The sequence below is a fragment of the Heptranchias perlo genome, chromosome 19, assembly GCF_035084215.1.
Source record: "Heptranchias perlo isolate sHepPer1 chromosome 19, sHepPer1.hap1, whole genome shotgun sequence".
Taxonomy (NCBI): domain Eukaryota; kingdom Metazoa; phylum Chordata; class Chondrichthyes; order Hexanchiformes; family Hexanchidae; genus Heptranchias; species Heptranchias perlo.
The window spans coordinates 20,674,820-20,694,592 of NC_090343.1; the positions used below are offsets into that span (position 1 = coordinate 20,674,820).

General features: G+C 40.9%; 1 protein-coding gene across 2 annotated transcripts in view; it reads right to left on the reverse strand.

Annotated features, from left to right (window-relative positions):
* The window catches only part of hck (HCK proto-oncogene, Src family tyrosine kinase), a 76,820-nt gene that overhangs the window by 25,607 nt on the left and 31,440 nt on the right, over window positions 1–19,773 (reverse strand). For both annotated transcript variants that reach the window (XM_068000444.1, XM_068000443.1), the window contains exons 5-9: window positions 18,799–18,897; window positions 17,687–17,790; window positions 17,203–17,352; window positions 16,431–16,583; window positions 9,229–9,411 (exon numbers count right to left, since the gene is read on the reverse strand). In XM_068000444.1, coding sequence (XP_067856545.1) covers window positions 9,229–9,411; window positions 16,431–16,583; window positions 17,203–17,352; window positions 17,687–17,790; window positions 18,799–18,897 — 689 coding nt within the window. The remainder of the gene's footprint in view (window positions 1–9,228; window positions 9,412–16,430; window positions 16,584–17,202; window positions 17,353–17,686; window positions 17,791–18,798; window positions 18,898–19,773) is intronic.

A 19,773-nucleotide genomic window follows, 5' to 3' on the forward strand; every position in this document is an offset into this window, starting at 1 on the left:
GGGGACAGGGGCCTTGTTATAGCAGGAGAAAGATGTATGAAGAGATGGAGTTGTGGCTCCTCCCACCTGTGGGGAATGGGTGGGAGTGAGCGTGAATAGGAAGGAAGGAAGGACGGACAAAAGTGAAGCACTGATGCAGTTGCTACTCGTTATTAAATATATTCTGTTCTATACATATAACCGTGAGTAGAGTTTTGTCTAGAAGACGACGACGTTATCTGGTGGACACTTGGGCCTTCACATACCATGCTTGTGTGAAATTTATTTGTCCACTATTTTAACATGGAGGTGTTAACCCATTTTAAAGTAGCAAATACAAGAATTTAAAATCAAACTTGTTAAACATTCATACACTAATATTGCAGAGTGTGATTTCATTCCAATTTTTTTAAATCATGAGCTACACCTTCCCCAAAGTCCACAATTCATCTCAAGACGGGGCAAGCAGGTTTAAGTGAGAGACCATCTTAAATTTAAGCCTACAGCAATCTGGGATGGTGGGCCAAAACTACTCCATTTTGTCCTCAATATAATTTTATTGCAGGATCAATCATTTGCTAATGGTTTGGTTCAAAAATCGGTCAGTACACAGAAATAATTCCACTGGCCAATTCAGAGTGCTCTTGTATAAAAAAGACTTCAAATTGGTATATGGATAATTATAAAATTAATCTGCAGCTTTTTAAGTGCAGATCATTTAAATTTGGCAACTAGGTAATGATTGGGCACCAGCTTATCTAAAATTATGGATAGCTGTTCACAGGGATCTTATGTAATTGGTCATATTGTGGACCAGCTAAATCATTTTGGCTCTAGTGATTATATGCCAGATCTTGTGGCATCCGTTGTTAGGTAAACATTTTTCTGCACACTCAGTTCGAAAATTTTTTGCGCCGTAATTTGCTGGACGTGCAAGCAACTAACAGCAACAGAGCATCTGGGACCTCAGTGAACGACAGGGCCAACACTGTATCTCCTTAACCAATGAGATTTAAGCATTGAGAAAGAAACAAAACACAGGAATGACAGAAGGAGGATGAATTAGAGGCAAATCAGATACAGAAAGAGAAATAGAGGGAAAGAAAGATTGGATTAAGGGAGAGAAAAAAAAAGGGACAGGAAAAGTAAGAACACATTTTTGAAATTTGACATTTAAAAAATTTAACATGTAGGAATGAGATTGAATCAGTTAAATTGTTTCCTTTTTGGACCAGAGGGGTTGATTGGCATTGCATTAACAATTATCATGCTGTTAGAAGGGTACTTGCGCTCTTAATTACCAGACATAGCTTTCTGTGGCAAATTCTTAAAAATAACAGAGGCTAAAAGCGAGCAGCATATATCAACCAGCAAGTTCTGGATATTCGCAACTCATAGCATATCAAGTTGCTGGCCTATTTGCGCTTTAATAACTGCGTCATTAACACGCTGTTATCTTCCGGCAAGATCCAGCCCATGACGGCCTGTGATAAATTTGAATGGCTAGAGAAAATGGCACAATTTGTATATCTGCTGCATGATTAACCTGACTGCCTCGATCATTAAGTATTTCAAATTTCCTTTAAAAATACTAAAACTCCCTTCTGCATGTTTTGGGATAGTGCCATGTCTTAAATATTAATAAGAGTCACCAATATATTGCATTTGTTTTAAAAAAAGACTTTAGTTCTCATATGGAAAACACATTGATGTAAAATGCCTATGTTTTGCACTACTGAAATTAGAATGAAGACAATTGTTCTGAAAACTGTGTGTTATATTATTAAAAACAAAATTTCTATTTCCTCTAACTGCTTGCCCAGCGTCAGCTGCTGTGGTTTAATCAACTGTGGAAAACATCGAAGCTGAAATCTAGCACATAACTTACGCTCTTGACTGACCACAGGAACTTGCATCCTCCCCCACAATGATCAAGGTTGCAAGTAATGAAATACTTGTGTACTTGCAGAATGGTAACCCAGATATATACATAGATATACATGTATTTAGATGTGTGTATATTTCTCATGCATCATAAAAGGAATTGTCTTTAATGTTTTCCAAGTAATACATAAGCTTTATGCTACAAGTAATGAAATATTTTAAGTCGATGGGAGAGATACAGAACACAGCTTTTTGCAGAATTAGCTAAACTAGTCCAATTCCAATAAATTTGGGATAAAATTAACTAACTTAATTTTGTTTAGTGGGGTGGGGCAGGAAAGGATGATCAGAATGGCTACTGAATTTAAAGCATAAAAGGGAAACAAGCCAAACTGAGGTTTTTGATTGTTAAATTCTAAACCCCTGCAAAAAAAAAATGCAGGAATTTGGTTAGTGTAACTGATACAAGTGCCTATGTTGTGACAATATCCAGCTTGGTAATGGCTGAGGCAGATCACAACACATGCACGTACAATTGCAGTTATAGGGGGTGATTTTTAAACCTAAACAGTCTATGGAGAGTAAAATTGAGCAAGGTGTAACACAGATGTCCAACCCAAACCTGCCTGTTACCCACCAGGCGAGTTAGGTTAAGATTATCCCCATAGATGTCTCCACCATTACTATTTTCAAAGTTGAGCGTTTTCTTTCCTATATATAGTCTGGAATTCCAGTTTATCTCCCTGCCCCCAATTTTCTTCTCTCTTGACGATGTTGTTTTATTAGGGGTAGTTCTTCGGGTGGCTTTATCCTCCGGTAGATTGCCAAAGTGACCATTATTCATGTACAACCATTCAAAGCCAAGCCCAATTCTGTCCTTATGCAACTCCCATACACATGCACTTCCAGCAAAGGCCACTGAATTGTGATCAGGAGTGGGAACACTGGCTGATTTGCTTTTCCCTAACCCAAGACAACAAAAGGTCAAATATAGCAGTCTATGCATCACCCTAGCTGAGATTAGTTAACACAGGCTGGAACTTGCTGGCCTGTATGGTTCAGCTAGTAGCTGTGCAAACCCACTGGGCCTAGTAGTTTAAGTTATACTTTGGAGGAACACCAGGTTGAGAGACAACCAGAAGGTTCCCATACATCACATTGCTCTGTAGATCAAAACAGAAAAGCCCATGTTACCTTTCTCCTAGCTTAATTATCTGCCTTCAAATAGGATTCAAATCTTTTCAGTTTTGAACTTGTTCCTTACTCTTACGGGTGTAAAACAGGTACAAAGGCCAATTTCAGGGACCAATGCTCTGTGCCCAAAGGACGCCTGAAAGACGTCAGACCCCATCTGTGGCAGCTGCCTGAAACAGGCATTGCACTATTCATATGTAAGTGAGGGGCCCCAACTGTTTTAGGCCCCCCTCTGCCAAATTTGATACCACAGAGAGCAGGTGCCGGGCCTGCTCCACTCAGGATTCTTAAGTGGTCGTTGGGTAACTATCACCAAAAGGTAAAAGTTAAAAATATTGTTGTTGGAGCCAGGAGGAGCAGGAATGCTTGCCCAATTCCACAGTATCCTGATCAGCCCCCCCACCCCCGTTGATGCTACACCCCCCCCCCCTCCGGGACATATGTTTGGGATGCTGGCAAGGCCAGCGGCCAGATATTCATTTCTTCAAATGGGCAGGCTGCCTATGGAGGTGCAACAAACACTGGCAGCTCGTCCAATTAATTTTAAAACGAGGCCCAAGGCCCAATTTCGGGCTGGCCTTGGGCCTTCCAGTTCAGGCACATGTTGTGGTTAAATCGCCACCTTCGCACCCGAAACCGGGCGTCAATAAATTTATACCAGTGTCTAATCCCCAAAGTCAAGCAAATCTCTTGGATACCAAACATTACATCAAACATGGCTGCTTTCCTGGGAATGGCATTTCTATAGTTTTTAAGTGGATTAGGAACCAACGGGGAAGAAATTGGATAGCACCGGCTTGCCGGCACAAACTGGGCACAGGGAACAACAACTGCACTGCAACAGGTAGTCCTGAGGACCAATTGCAATTGGACCATGGGTATCATTTAAATTAAGGACAGTATAAGGACTGCTGACTAGGCCACATGTAAACCTGGTTATCCTGAATGCAGCAGGCCTGGCTGTGTTCAGTGCAGCCTAATTTTGGGAAAGTCCTAAAGGTGTTTGGGCCCCCTATTTGCATATGCCTTCACCAATATGGCAGGTGGGGCACTTCCGGCATGGATGTGTGCACGCCATACTGAATGCTTAGGCATCTGTTTTACACCTGAAAAACGGGCACAGCACCAATGACTATCTAGGCCATTATGTTAGAACTCAACTCTTTTTTCATTGTAAATTTGAGGTTTGCACTGAGGTACAAAGTACACTATAAGGGTAAATTCACTGATCCCACACTCCCAAGAACAGTAGAGCAACTGAAGGGACATATTACAACTAGGAGTGATTTTTCAAATACAGATGATAAATTGCAGAAATATACGTTACATGTTCGTCTGAAATTCATCCTGTTGAGGAAATTGGTAACATTTTGTATCACTACTTGTTGGCTGGAGCTCTTCCATTGCCAGAAAGGGGGAGGCAGGGATGAGTTTAAATTTTTAGTTTAACTAGATTATATTCCATATTTAATTTGCACAAAATGAAGTGTCTCCCCTTATGAGCAAAAACTGTTCCAGTCACCTCACAAGTGCACATTGTTGTGTTAGTGACCGCATGCAAATGGGAACTGAAGGAGGATGTGTGTAAAGTGACCTTTGGTTGGTGGTGAACAACACAGATAAGAAATATATATTTTTTAAAAATCAGCTTTTAATCAGAGGACATTCACTGGAGATCTGGCAAAGTGACAGGATTACAAATTCAAGAGAATGCCTTCTTTAATGATTTATTAAATAATAAAATAAATGATAAAGGCACAAATGGGAGCATGAAAGGTGTTAACAGAAAAGGGAACTATATGCAAATTTATTTTAGGGAACATTCATTATCACCCTCAGGATCTCTGCTCCATCTGTTACTTTGAAAGTTAAAGCAGGCACGCATCAGTCTATAAATGGATGAAAACAGCAGAGGAATTTGGCTCTGCAGTTGAAGTTTAATGAAAAGGTGGATGGGAGAAAACAGGAGTGTAAGATTGGTAGATATCAGTAACCGGGTTTTCTTCCATTTTTACTGGTGCTCTGTGTTAACAGTTACCCACACAAGAAAAAGCTCATTTAGGACTTGTTAAAAAGGGCAATTAGAACAAATTAATAAAGATTTACTTAGGATAGGCTAAATATTAAGTATATGTTCATTACTTAATCATGCCTGTGGGTTGGTTGTTTTTTTTTTAAAAAAAGGAAGGGCAAAATATCAAAGTTTAAACTGAGCAGTGAAAGAAGTGGTGGCTGATTTGGGAAGGGAGAATCAAAGAAGGAGGAATGGGGAGGGTACAACATCTTTTGTTTTAATTGGCAGCCTTGACCTGACTCCCACAGCAATCCATTTTGACTAAGTTTTACACACGAAGATTGGTTGATTGCAGGGGTCCGATCACGCCAGGTGAGCTTGTTGAGTCTGGATGAAGCACTCCTGCTCCTCCTGGCCCACAAGCAGTGCAATATAGGCACTCACCTCATGGATCTGGCTCTTCCCGCCTGCTTTCACCTGACGTGAATCAGAAGCAATGGGAAACTCGAACAGGTAAGTTTAAGTTTGTTTGACATTTCCAATACACAAATAGTTAAGTGTCTCAACTATTGCAGTGAAGTACATTGCCCCTTTAAGTATCGGCCCACCAGTTTTAAGTGGGAATGGGACTTCCGGGTTTCTGTTGCGTGTGTGCATCCAAACGCGCTTGGGCTAAATCCAGAAGTGGGATGTGGTCCCGCTGCAAAAATCAACCAACTATTTTTACTACCCACCTGTCCCCAACCCACCCGTTCTTGGGGGTTAAAATTACCCCTGGTCTCTGAATACTGGGTTGGTATCCAGCAGGATACTCGCAAGCAATGGAAGCAGAGTGGCCAGCCGCACAAAAGCTGGTTCTTCTGGTAGGGAGTGTCCACATAAAAAGGGACATAGTCACAAACAACCCAGAGCACAATCTGCTGAATGTAAAGCAATGGGTTGCCTCATGTGCTGTTAGGCATGATGAAAGAGTAGAAGAAAATAGGGAAGAGATACCAATAGCAGTCCCTTAAAAGGGAAGACTGGTGTAATGGGTTTTGCTACCAATATTGCCAACTTGTGAGATAAGTGGGAAGGGGGGAGAAGATGCAATCAATATTCAGTACAGTTAGAATTACTTCTAGCATAACACAACTAGGGTTAGGTTTCTCATGTACACAGATGATACTCTGCTCTACCCCTCCACCTCTGTAGTTGGAGTGCCGGTCTGACATTCAGTCCTGGATGAGCTGCAATTCCCTGCAGCTAAACATTGGGAAGATCAAAGCTATCACCTTCGGCCCTTGTGACAAACTCTGTACCCTCGCCACCGATTACGTCCCCCTCCCCAATCATCGTCTGAAGTTCGCAACCTCAGCATCCTATCTGACCCAGAGTTAAACTTCTAATCCCATATCCTCTCCATCACAAAGACTGCCTACTTCCATCTCTAACATTGCCTGTCTTTGCCCCTGCCTCAGCCCATCTGCTGCCAAAACCCTCATCCAAACTTTTGTTACCTCCAGACTTGACTATTCTAATATTCCCCTGGCTAGCCTCCTATCCTCCATAAACTTCAGCTCATCCAAAACTCTACTGCAAGTATCCTCTCTCGCACAAGTCTCACTCATCCATCACCTCCGTGCTCACTGGCCTACATTGGCTCCTGAATGCCTCAAATTTAAAATTCTCATCCTCATGTTCAAATCCCTTCATGGCCTTGCCCCTCCCCCACAAACTTGAGAACTGTGTTCCTCCAACTCTGGCCTCTTGTGCATCCTGAAATCACTTTGCCCCACCATTGGTAACCGTGCCTTAGGCTCTAAGCCCTGGAAATCCCTCCCTAAATCTTTTCACCTCCCTCCTCCTTTAAGACCTTTCCTTAAAATCCACCTCTTTGACCAAGCTTTTAGTCACCCTTAATATTTCCTTTTGACCTGTCAATTTTTAAAAATCAGATTACGTTCTTGTGAAGCTCCTTGGGATGTTTATCTCCATTAAAGGTGCTAGGTAAATACAGGTTGTGGCTGTTGAGTGTGTTACACATAGCTAGACTTTTATTACACATAATTATCTTGAACATGACACACAGCCAGGGGGGGGGGAGGAGGAGGAGGAGGAAGAGGCGGGATTTAAACTGCCAACAGGTTTGACTTTGTTTGCCACCCGCAAGTACAAGGTCACGGCAATTTTAACTGCCAGGTCTCATTAACATACTGCCTGTCTTCCTGTCTGTTCCAGTAAGTGTGGGAAAGGATGGGGAGTGTCTAAACTTTCCTTGTGGGGGCCAGAAGAGCACTCCTGCTCTTCCTGGCCCCGCAAGAGGACAGTAAAAAACTGCCAGTGGGGGTAGCATTAAAAATCCCCGACTCAAATTGCAATACATCTTTGAGAGTACATATATTGGAGAAGTTTATTGCAAGACAGCCACACATCAAGAAACTCAGATGGTATAAGCAGTGAGTGTTAGCTTGAATGGTTTATCAACACTCATTTGTTACATAGAACACATCCAGATGCAGTTAACATTCAGAAATTGAGAACAGCAAGACACTTATGACAATCACATGACTCTAAATGGGGTGATATCATACCACGACACACTGCAGAATTACTGTACCATTTGACAGATCACTGCTGTGACAGATTTTTAGTCCACTGATAAGGGAATAAACTACCATGAATTTTATGCAAACTAATTTTTCTTTCTCGCATGCACTGCTGAATGGTTTAAAACAGATTGTGAACATTACTGGTTTGGGATGATGAACACAATTTGGAAAAATTATATGATATGGAGCTTTCACACAGAATCCATATTTGTTGAGGCCAGATTTATTAATATGATTGGAATTTGCCTCATTTCCTCCCTACCCCCCCAACCAAAAAAAATTATATTTGGAATGGAAAACCTCTATTCTCAAATATATATTTAAAAATGTGCATATATTTGAGTTTTAGTCATTACTTATTTTTGTTCCAATAGTCATTGTAAATGCCTTCCATTCACTCCATATAATTATTTTGCAAAAAAAGAGAAAATCTTTATTAAAAGCATATCCAGGTTTAGGAGACATGCTTTTTTATTATAATGCAAGATTGTAGCTCGATGAGAGGTTGGCGTCTCCTCTTCGCGGCAGTGTTTTGGTGGGGTTGGACCTTACATGCACCTTAAAAGGCAGAGGCACCCTGAAGACCAAATTTCTGTTTAGGCCTTGACTGGGACTGAGGCCTAAACAGGTGAAATTGTGGGGCACTTGATGTAACCTGCAAATTGTATAATCTGTATTGTGTACGTTTGGAATGTGACATGACAACTGTATTGAATGTTTTGCTGCAAATTTTATGAATAAAGTATATTTTATGAAAAAAAGAAATGGAGGAAGAGAGGCTGCAAAATGGAGGGAGAGGGCCCTATAAAGAATTTTAGAGCCTCTTTGCTGCTACCCAGGAATGACTGCCACCTTCCACAAGGTGGTCCCAGAAAGTGGCAGTAACTGGCATGGACAGGAGGCCAGGCCCTGCCTCTGCCATTTACATGCAATAGGCAGGGAAGGGGCGGTCAGTGGCGCTCCTAGTGAGGGTAGGCAAAATGGAGGTTGAGGCGATGAGGAGACAGTGGGACTCATTGCCCCATTTTTCTGCCATGATCGCACCCAGGATCACAAAGGAATTCCAGCCTAAGATGTCAGATAATCGGGTCAGAATTTCTTGATACTACATTATGAAACAAAATCGGCTGGGCAGGAGACCATTTGGCACTAGGCAGCTCTTTTTCTGCACAGCATACATGCAGGATAAACAGGTGATACTTGTGCACTGATATAACCACTCTGTAAAGTTGTGTACTTCACGGAAAACCCCAGTTGCCTGACAAGCTAAAAAAGGTCAGTTACTCAAAAAATTCAAGACATGATCAAGTGAACAAACCTGGTAGAAGTGGATGTGAGCTGTACTCTGTTCTCCTTTGTGGGAGTGAACACATTGGGTCAAGACTCCAACAACAAGCAGCCAACATGAAGTGGTTGGAGCAAATACTGGGGTAGAAGTGTACATAGTCCTGAACACCTGCCTTGTTAATGACAATATCTCCACTATTAATAGAAAACCAATTGAATGGTACAGATGTTTCAAAACGAGAGAAAGAAGAGCTGCGTAAATATCAGCACTCACACTACCTTTGGCCATAAATTCTGTAATGATGTATATGGGTTCCTCCTTTGTTACCACAGCATTGAGCCGCACTAGTTTATCATGTTGAAGAGCCTTCATAAGATTAGCTTCCATGAGGAAGGCTTCCACAGACATAGTACCTGGCTTCATAGTTTTCACTGCTACTTTGGTATGGTGGTTGTACGTAGCTGAAAAAAAAATTAAAGTTAGATTTTTGTCCTATAATTAAACTCTCAATTTCATCTTTCAAGAATGTTAGGATTACTCAGTAACATAACACAATCATTGCATTACTGCGTTCACAAAAAATCATTATGGTGCTAAGTGCTGGCACTTCTGGTTTAAGTTTGAATTTGGCATCTACTGATGAGTGCCTGCACCCTTGTATCAAGGAGTATGTTCCCCTACCTCACTTGGTCTTCATACCTTACTAGTCCCAGGCACTTCCTGCAGCTAGCAAAGGCTGTGGCACTACCTCTGTTCCTTGCCCATTTGCTAGCTGTCAAGTTACCATTAGTGCCCCTCCAGTTTGCCCTCTCTTCTTGCAGGGACAGTCCGGTTGGTGCATCCCTACAACTGACCTACACAGAGTTCACAGTGGCAGGATTGAACCTGCACCATGGTGGCTTACTCTAGTGCCCAAACACACTATGCGCCAAACTTGGAATATTTTAAAATTCATTGTAAATAACACTAAAAAAACTCAACCCCAATTCCAGCTATTAATGTTTATGGAGACATGAAAATATTGAATTTCTCAAATGTGATAATGTTAGTGACAGGATAAGAGATGGCAATTAGCTACGAACCTAACAAACACCGACAGGGTTAAGAAAGTCTATATGGTTAGAAATTACTTCAGGAAAGTTATGATGTTGATAATAGGACTAAAGTAGCTTTGGAGAGATATTGCAATATTAAGCAATAGAACTCTATAAATACTACTTAGATGGCACTATTTTTGCATTTCAGTAGGGTTTATCTATTTGGGCATAGCCAGGTTTTTAAAATTATGGTTTAACAGCTCTCACCCCTTCAGTTCCACTCACACCCTACTAGTCCATTAAGTTCACAACTAATTGTAGCACTCTGCCTGGTCACAACCACATGGTGACTGAGCTCACTGCTTATCACAAACTTCAGTTATGGTCATACCCACATTTTTTGACTGAAAGATAAAAACAGTAGTTCATATTAAAATAGGATTGTTAACTTATTTTTCAAATTGTGACTGGAACTATTTCAAAATGAAGATGGATTAAAGGCAACCTTATTTAAGTGTTTTGAGTTGGCCTACTTCATAATACACATTCAAAATGTGATGTTTTCTGATTGCAGAAAGGAAACTAAATATAAATGTTTGTCTTACCATGCAGACATTGTTCAATGATTTGCAATGTACATGCAGATAGAATTCAGATTTTTAAAAAAATTCAAGGGAGATCCTGGTAACTTGAATAGCAAACTTACAGGAGACATAGGGTCAATCTTAAAAGAATGGAATTAGTTATACTTCATTGCCCTCCCTAGGATATTATATTCCTAACACAGCTTATATATTTTTATGAATCTTATTTGTACCTTTTAGATTTAAGGAAGGTCATTTATATATGTGGAAGATATTTTGGTATTCTACTATGTTATGGAAACAGCCTTTTACCTTTCTTTACACTGCTTGTTATATTAAACGATGTACAGTGATGAAATATTAACTTTACTGTTTCTAAATACAAAAAGGCAAAAAATACTGCAGATGCCAGAAATCTGAAACAAAAACAGAAAATGCTGATAACACTCAGATCAGGCAGCAAGTTAAAGTTTCAGCTTTTGACTATACAACTTTTCACCCAATTTTATGGAGTTAATGACATATTTAGCCCTGTAGCACTTTCTGAAAACAACAAAATCTGAACATTTAATTTTTTTTTAAATTGAAGGGCACTGTTACAGTTTCAATCTCCTACAGCAGCACATCTATAATATTGCAGCTCTTTGATGCATGGCTTCAAAGGAGACCTGCATCGTAATAGAAGTATCAGTCATTGATTCATTCAGGCTGGAAGTATGACAGTCGCAGCATTGGAAGTCATTTCTAGACAATGAAGCTTGGCTTTTCTTACTGTAAGAAGTTTGTTTATATTGATAGTTAGCGTCACCAGAAGGACATGATTGTGCCCGAGACCCAAGATCATGCTTCAAATTTGAAAACAAGTCGACAGATAATCCAAGCATCATTAAGTCTCCTCTGACACCAGTTAAGAGATCTAACTAAATTCATGCTCTACCCGAGTAAGTTACATCTTTAACCTCATTTGTTATTATGGCAAGTAGTGTACATTAGAAGTGATCAACTGTGAAGATTTCTTCCAAAATGGAAAGTTTGGAACGGATCTTTGTGCTCACATTTAGCATTCACTGATTAAAGAGAGCTGCACTGAGACACTTTTCCAAACCTACAGACTCATGACATGCAAATAGAACACATTAGCAGAATTAAGAAAACAGAAGCACAAATAGAAACAGATACCAAAGCTAGTCAGGCTAGGCAGCCAAAGCTCCTGGGCCAGGCTTTGGACACCCCAGATCTAGTCCAGTGTAATCCTCCTATAAAAGTATTCTGTATTGTTTTGTTGTATATCACCAAAAAAACAAATGCATTTCAACACCTGGCAGTTACTATAATGTCAAAAAGTACTTTTAAAAAAAAAAGTTTGTTTCATATCCTTTCTGCTCACCACTACATTTCCTATTGCAACCATTCTTTAGATAAAAATGTCAAAACTTCTTGGTATAAATATTTGTAACATTGCAATCTTGTAAAATGCTGTAAAAGGAAAATTTAATTTTAACTGCAATCCTGTGTCTGTCCACAAAAAAGTACAGATGAGGGAAGCTGTTTGGCTCATCCAGCTCATCGTTCCATAGAAATCTAGTCGCCTTCACAGCAACTAAACTACTCCCTTTTAAATGATTCAAGATGTTACTTGTGAAATTCCTTGAAATGTTTCCAATTGTATGTAACATGGATTCATTGGTTTGTGAAGGAGGAAGTTAAATTTCTGCAACATGCTGCACCAAGTAGAGTCTACCTGGACCCTGCCCGAGACCTAATACTTACCAATATTTATTATGTAGTTGTGATTATTTTATTTGGACAGTAGCAAGAACAAATTTGCAATTATAGCATTTTATATCTTCAGATACCCCAAAGAGCACAATGTCCAATGAATTACTTTTGGAAGTGTAATCACATACAGGCAAAACATGGCATCCAATTTGTGCAAAGTCCTACAAATAACAAATATATGAGATGAATAATCATTCAATTGATTTTTTGGTAGTGCTAATTATGGGAGGAATGATGGTCAGGATACTGGGAGGACTCCCCACTCTTCTTTAAATAGTGCCACTGAATCTGGGAACTCAGTTTAATACCTCATCCAAAGGATGGCTCTGCCAAAAATGTAACAGTTTTAGTATTAACTGGAGGTGTCTGCTTAAGTTGTGCTGAAGTGCTTGAACCCACAACTTTGACTCAGGAGAGTGCTACCACTGAGCCAAACAAAGTAGATTTTTTAATACCAGTTATGTACATAGTATTTGTGCATAGTGAAGCAAACATCATCTTGAAGCTATTATAAAGATTCATTTGTGCTCTCTTTGGGATATCTGGAGGATATAAAACACTAAATGCAAATTTGTTCTTGCTACCATCCAAAAATAATCACAGCTATATAATAAATATTAGTAAGTTGCCCTAATCAGGTTTGTATCCGTGCCACATATTTTAAACTTTAAACACACGATTTGAATAAAACAAAGAGTAAACAGTAGTGGTAATTTTGTGAAGCTCCAGTACCAGCATGGAACCTCACTAGATACAAGTGTATGTTGAATATAGTGCCATAACACTATAGCCCTAGATCCCTGAGCTACACCCACTAGAATCATAGAAAGGTTACAGCATGGAAGGAGGCCATTAGGCCCATCGAGTCCGCGCCAGCTCGATGCAAGAGCAATTCAGCTAGTCCCACTCCCCCGCCCTTTCCCTGTAGCCTTGCAATTTTTTCCCTTTCAATTACTTATCCAGTTCCTTTTGAAAGCCATGATTGAATCTACCTCCACCACCCCCTCAGGCAGTGCATTCCAAATCCTAACCACTCGCTGTGTAAAAAAGTTTTTCCTCACGTCACCTTTGGTTCTTTTGCCAATCACCTTAAATCTATGTCCTCTGGTCCTTGACCCTTCCGCCAATGGGAATGGTTTCTCTCTTTCTAGACCTTTCATGATTTTGAATACCTCGATCAAATCTCCTCGCAACAGTCTGTTCCAAGGAGAACAACCCCAGCTTCTCCAGTCTATCCACGTAACTAAAGTCCCTCAACCCTGGAATCATTCTAGTAAATCTCCTCTGCATCCTTTCTAAGGCCTTCACATCTTTCCTGAAGTGCAGTATCCAGAACTGAACACAATACTCAGTTGTGGCCGAACCAATGTTTTATAAAAAGGTTCATCATGGCTTCCATACTTTGGTACTCTATGCCTCCATTTAAAGCCCAGGATACTGTATGCTTTTTTTAAAAAAGCAACTTTCTCAACCTGCCCTGCCATCTTCAACTATTTATGTATGTATACTCCCAGATCTCTGTTCCTATACCCCTTTTATAGAGTTGTACCCTCTAGTTTATATTGCCTCACCTCATTCTTCCTACTGAAATGTATCACTTCGCATTTTTCTGCATTAAATTTCATCTGCCATGTGTCCGCCCATGCCACCAGCCTGTCTATATCCTCTTGAAGTCTATCACTATCCTCTTCACAGTTGACTACCCTTCTGAGTTTTGTGTCATCTGCAAATTTTGAAATTGTGCCCTGTACACCCAAGTCCACGTCATTAATATATATCAAGAAAAGCAGTGGTCCCAGCACCGACTCCTGGGGAACACCACTGTACACCTCCCTCCAGTCCGATAAACAACCGTTCATCACTACTGTTACCTATCCATTAGCCAATTCTGTATCCATGTTGCTACTGCCCCCTTTATTCCATGGGCAGCAGTCTTAAAGTGCCACATGGTAGGCTTATCATCAAACACCTTTTGAAAGTCCATATACACTACACCATCTGCATTGCTCTCATCTACCTCATCAAAAAACTCTCTGGTTAGTTAAACATGATTTGCCTTTAACAAATCTGTGCTGGCTTTCCCTAATCAATCCACCCTCGTCCAAGTGACTTAATTCTGTCCTGGGTTATCATTTCTAAAAGTTGCCCCACCACGGAGGGTAAACTGACTGGCTTGTAGTTGCTGGGTTTATCCTTACACCTTTTTTGAACAAGGGTGTAACATTTGCAATTCTCCAGTCCTCTGGCATCACCCCCGTATCTATGGATATTTGTAAGATTATGGCCAGCACCTTTGCAATTTCCACCCTTGCTTCCCTCAGCAACCTAGGATGCATCCCATCCAGTCTAGGTGACTTATCTACTTTAAGTACAGCTAACCTTTCTAGTACCTCCATCAATTTTTAGCCCATCCAGTATCTTCACTATATCTTCCTTTACTGAGTCTGTGGCAGCATTTTCTTCCATGGTAAAGACAGATGCAAAGTGCTCATTTAGTGCCTCAGCCATCCCCTCTGCCTCAGAGTAGATCTCCTTTATGGTCCCTAATCAGCCCCACCCCACTTACTACCTGTTTATATGCGAGAAGACGTCTTTTGGATTCCCTTATGTTAGCCACCAGTCTATTCCCATGCTCTCTCTTTGCCCCTCATTTCCTTTTTCACTTCCCCTCTGAACTTTGTATATTCTGCCTGGTTCTCACTTGTGTTATCAACCTGACATCTGTGATACACCTCTTTTTTCCATTTCATCTCACTCACTATCTCTTGTCATCCAGGGAGCTCTGGCTTTAGTTGCCCTACCTTTCTGCCTCATGGGAATGTGCCTAGACTGTACACAAACCATCTCCTCCTTAAAGGCTGCCCATATTTCAGTTACAGTTTTGCCTGCCAATCTTTGATTCCAATTTACCTGGGCTAGATCTGTTATCATTCCATTGAAATTGGCCCTCCTCCAATTGAGTATTGTTTTTACTTTGGAGCAGTTCGTGTCCTTTTCCATAGCTATTCTAACCTTATGATACTATGATCACTGCTCTCTAAATGCTCTCCCAATGACACTTGCTCTACTTGACCCACCTCATTGCCTAGAACCAAGTCCATCTATATTAGGATAGTTTAAGTCCCCAGTTATCACTACTCTCGAGCTTGTGCACCTCACTAATTGCCCTGCAAATCTCTCAATATTGTCCTTACACAATACTGCCACCACCCCCTCCTTTCTTGCATCCAGGAATATGTAGTACCCAATCCTGCCTCTTTTTGAGCCAGGTCGCCGTTGTCGCCACAACATCGTATTCCATGTGGCTGTATGTGCCTGCAGCTCACCAACCTTGTGTGCTTACACACATGCACTGCAAACCAGTCGTAGACAGGCTTGTACTCTGACCACCACCACCACCACCACCTCTTGTGCTATTTTTCTCCCCTGATCTTTTGTGCCCCTTGTTTCTCCTTTCTATTGCTATATCCTGGTGCCCATCCCCCTACCAAATTAATGAGTTTAAAACCCCCACAGCTCTAGTGAACCTCCCCACGAGGACATTGGTTCCAGGTTGAGGTGCAACTTGTCTGGCCTGTACAGGTCCCACCTTCCCCAGAACTGGTCCCAATGCCCCAGGAATCTAAAGCCCTCCCTCCTGCACCATCTCTCCAACCACGCATTCATCTGCTCGATCCTCACTAGCACGTGGCACCAGGAGTAATCTGGAGATGACTAGTGAAGCTCTGGGCTAGCAGTGGAACCTCAAGTTTACCCTTGAAGTGTTGAACATTATTAGGCAAATCTAACTCCAATCTTCAGATCTTGATTTGAATTCCAGGCTAACCTGCATTTTTATTTCCATTCCGATGGGTAATGCCTTGACTCAACAGTTCCTCCCAGAGTTTTTGAAGAGATAGAGAATGCATACTGTAGTGAAATTGCAGCCATCTTGTGGTGCAATATGTTACAATGATACCACAGTCACTACTGGGACAATGTTCTCTCCCTTCAATTTGCTAAATTTCATGTCCTATGATTTACTTACCAATTAGTCTAGTTTAAAAGAAAAATGTTTAAGAAAATGACAATGAAACTTACCCAACCATACTTCCCCAAATTGTCCTGCTCCAAGTTTTTTATCTAGTTTGAGTGACTCTCTTGGAATTTCCCAGGCATCTTTCTCCCATGGTTTTTGAGGTTTTTCACTAATGCAAGGTTTTGTAAGCTTCTGACACAATCCATCCCCTTGTTCTGAGAATTAAAAAAAAAGTTAAATGTCAGTTCATCAGCTATATGATGGGCATGAAACTCATTGAGGGTAGCCAAGAATGGTGCTGTCAGCAGTGATAACTTGATCATACTGATAACAGCAAATAACATTACCACAAGGTAATGCTGGCATGTTTTATTCTGAGTTTTTCCCATTGCCTCACTATTTTTGATAGGATCCCTGCTTTTCTACTAAATTATTTGAAACGTTAACTTAATCTCTGATTGGAGTATACATTGTTATAAGCAGAACACAAAACTTTGTAGAAGCGGTCATGGTGTTGTAAAACAAAATAGTAGGCCAGGCCCAACACATCTGGTTTGATCTCGCCTTAATTTAGGTTCATTATTTGTAACTCATATACCTTGAAATTACACATAACTGTGTTAGCAATGCTTAGCACCTTCATCTGAAATTCCTTTGTCCAGCATTTGGGCAGAGACATTAAATCATTTATTTTAAATGAATTAATACCTCCACTAAAAGAGGTCGATAGAGGAATTTCAGACAAATACATTGTGCTGGTAAGCTATTATCCCACAGAACAGTTTCAAGGCCATAGGGTATAGCAAGACTACTCTACTACATGACACTACTCACTCTTATAATGGTTGACCAGGATGTCTAAAGTGGCGAATGTTATTCGGGGAGAGATGTAAAAGCCACCATTGTCCAGGGTACGTATCTTGTAATGTTTCACTGTGTCACCTAATGAAGTATCATAATCTCGAACAGAGAGAGAATAACTACCTAAAAATCACAAAAAAAGGAAGATTTCAGCAACACAGATACACATCACTGTCAGCATCTCAGTTCAAAATACTACATCATGAGTTTCTGCATTTGATTCATCCCTTAACATTTAAAAAAATAAACTGATTTCCCAACACATTTCTGTTCTGTGAGCATACCCTTACCAAATTAAGGGTTGATAAAGAACGGACATTGTATAATGTACATATCTTTTTCCAGTTTACATTATTGATGTTCAAAGTTCAGATATGGCAAAAAAAAGGAATAAGAGCTCATCCCATCGTTTAGTCAGGATCTAGGCTATACTTAATTACATTTTAAAAGTGCTCACCTTTGGTTGTTTCACTGTCTCGTATCATAAATGAGCCAGTTTTATTTCCTGATGCTAGAAGGTGCCTCTCTGCATCTTTTCTACTGACACCTTTGAAGAACCATCTCGAATGGAATACACAGAATTATGTTAGTAAAGAAAGAACTTGCATTTACATTGCATCATCTCACTTCTCAGTATATCCCAAAGTACTTCACATTCAATGAATTACTTTGTTATGCATGTAATTATATCAGCCAATTTGTGCACAACAAGGTATCACAAATAACAAAGGAGATGAATAACCAGTAATGAAGGGTCTTTGACCTGAAACATTAACTGTTTCTTTCTCCACAGATGCTGTCTCACTTGCTGAGCTTGTCCAGCATTTTCTGTTTTTATTTCAGATTTCCAGCATCTGCAGTATTTTGCTTTTGAACCAGTTATCTGTTCTTTTGCTAGTGTTGGCCACTCTATTAGGAGAGCTCCCTGCTCATCTTCATATAATGCTGTGGGATTTTTACATCCAGCTGAACTGATAGATGGGGCCTTGGTTCAAATTCTCACGAGGGATGGCACTTACTCAGTAACACAGCTCGTTCCTGAAATGGGGCTCCAATTCGGAGGCAAGTGCACTCAGTTGGTAAAATGCTGAAATATTATCTCCAAGTAAGACATGCAGATTCTTCAGTAAAGCACCACATTTAAACCCTCACTAGTGGCAGTACAGGATGTCACGTAAAGACGAGGACAGATAATCACTTTTAATGCAGCACAATCAGCACAGCAACATTTTGGCACCATCAATGAAACTACTATCCAGTGATGTTGATAATTCCCTTGTGGATACATTACTGCATAATTGAGCTATTTCGCAAACCCCACCCCCCCCACCAAAAGAACACTTGAACCCTTCATGACTGAAAAGGATTCTTCATGATATCAGATGTAGATAGTGGAAGTACAATAAGGCACAAGTAAACAACAATACTTTCCTATTCTTCAACATTATTGCATTGGACAAAATCCCATTTGTGTAATGGCAGCAAAAGCCATTATTAATGCTAACAGACAACCATGAAAACTGCTTCATGTTTCAAGGTCCAAATGCAAACATTTCAAAAGGTACTCACTCCTCCATTTCCAATGAGTTATCTTTGGCAAAATAGTTACTTGGAACATAACCTTCCAGACCAGACGTCAAAGATTTTCCCAGCCACCATTCATCTTGTCTGAAACAAAGAATAATTCTATTAGCTTTGCTTATTTGTGCATTTTTAAAAAAAAATGCGTTGATGGGTTGTGGGCGTCACTGGCAAGGCCAGCATTTATTGCCCATCCCTAACTGCCCTCGAGAAGGTGGTGGTGAGCCGCCTTCTTGAACTGCTGCAGTCCGTGTGGTGCAGGTTCTCCCGTAGTGCTGTTAGGAAGGGAGTTCCAGGATTTTGACCCAGCGACGATGAAGGAACGGTGATATATTTCCAAGTCGGGATGGTGTGTGACTTGGAGGGGAACGTGCAGGTGGTGTTGTTCCCATGTGCCTGCTGCTCTTGTCCTTCTAGATGGTAGAGGTCGCGGGTTTGGGAGGTGCTGTCGAAGAAGCCTTGGCGAGTTGCTGCAGTGCATCCTGTAAATGGTACACACTGCGCAGGTGGTGGAGAGTGTGAATGTTTAGGGTGGTTGATGGGGTGCCAAAATCAAGCGGGCTGCTTTGTCCTGGATGGTGCTGAGCTTCGAGTATTGTTGGAGCTGCACTCATCCAGGCAAGTGGAGAGTATTCTATCACACTCCTGACTTGTGCCTTGTAAATGGTGGAAAGGCTTTGGGGAGTCAGGAGATGAGTCACTCGCCACAGAATACCCGGCCTCTGACCTGCTCTTGTAGCCACAGTATTTATGTGGCTGGTCCAGTTAAGTTTCCAGTCAATGGTGACCCCCAGGATGTCGATGGTGGGGGAATTTGGCGATGGTAATGCCGTTGAATGTCAAAGGGAGGTGGTTAGATTCTCTCGGAGATGGTCATTGCCTGGCACAAATATGACTTGCCACTTATGAGCCCAAGCCTGGATGTTGTCCAGGTCTTGCTGCATGCAGACATGGACTGCTCCA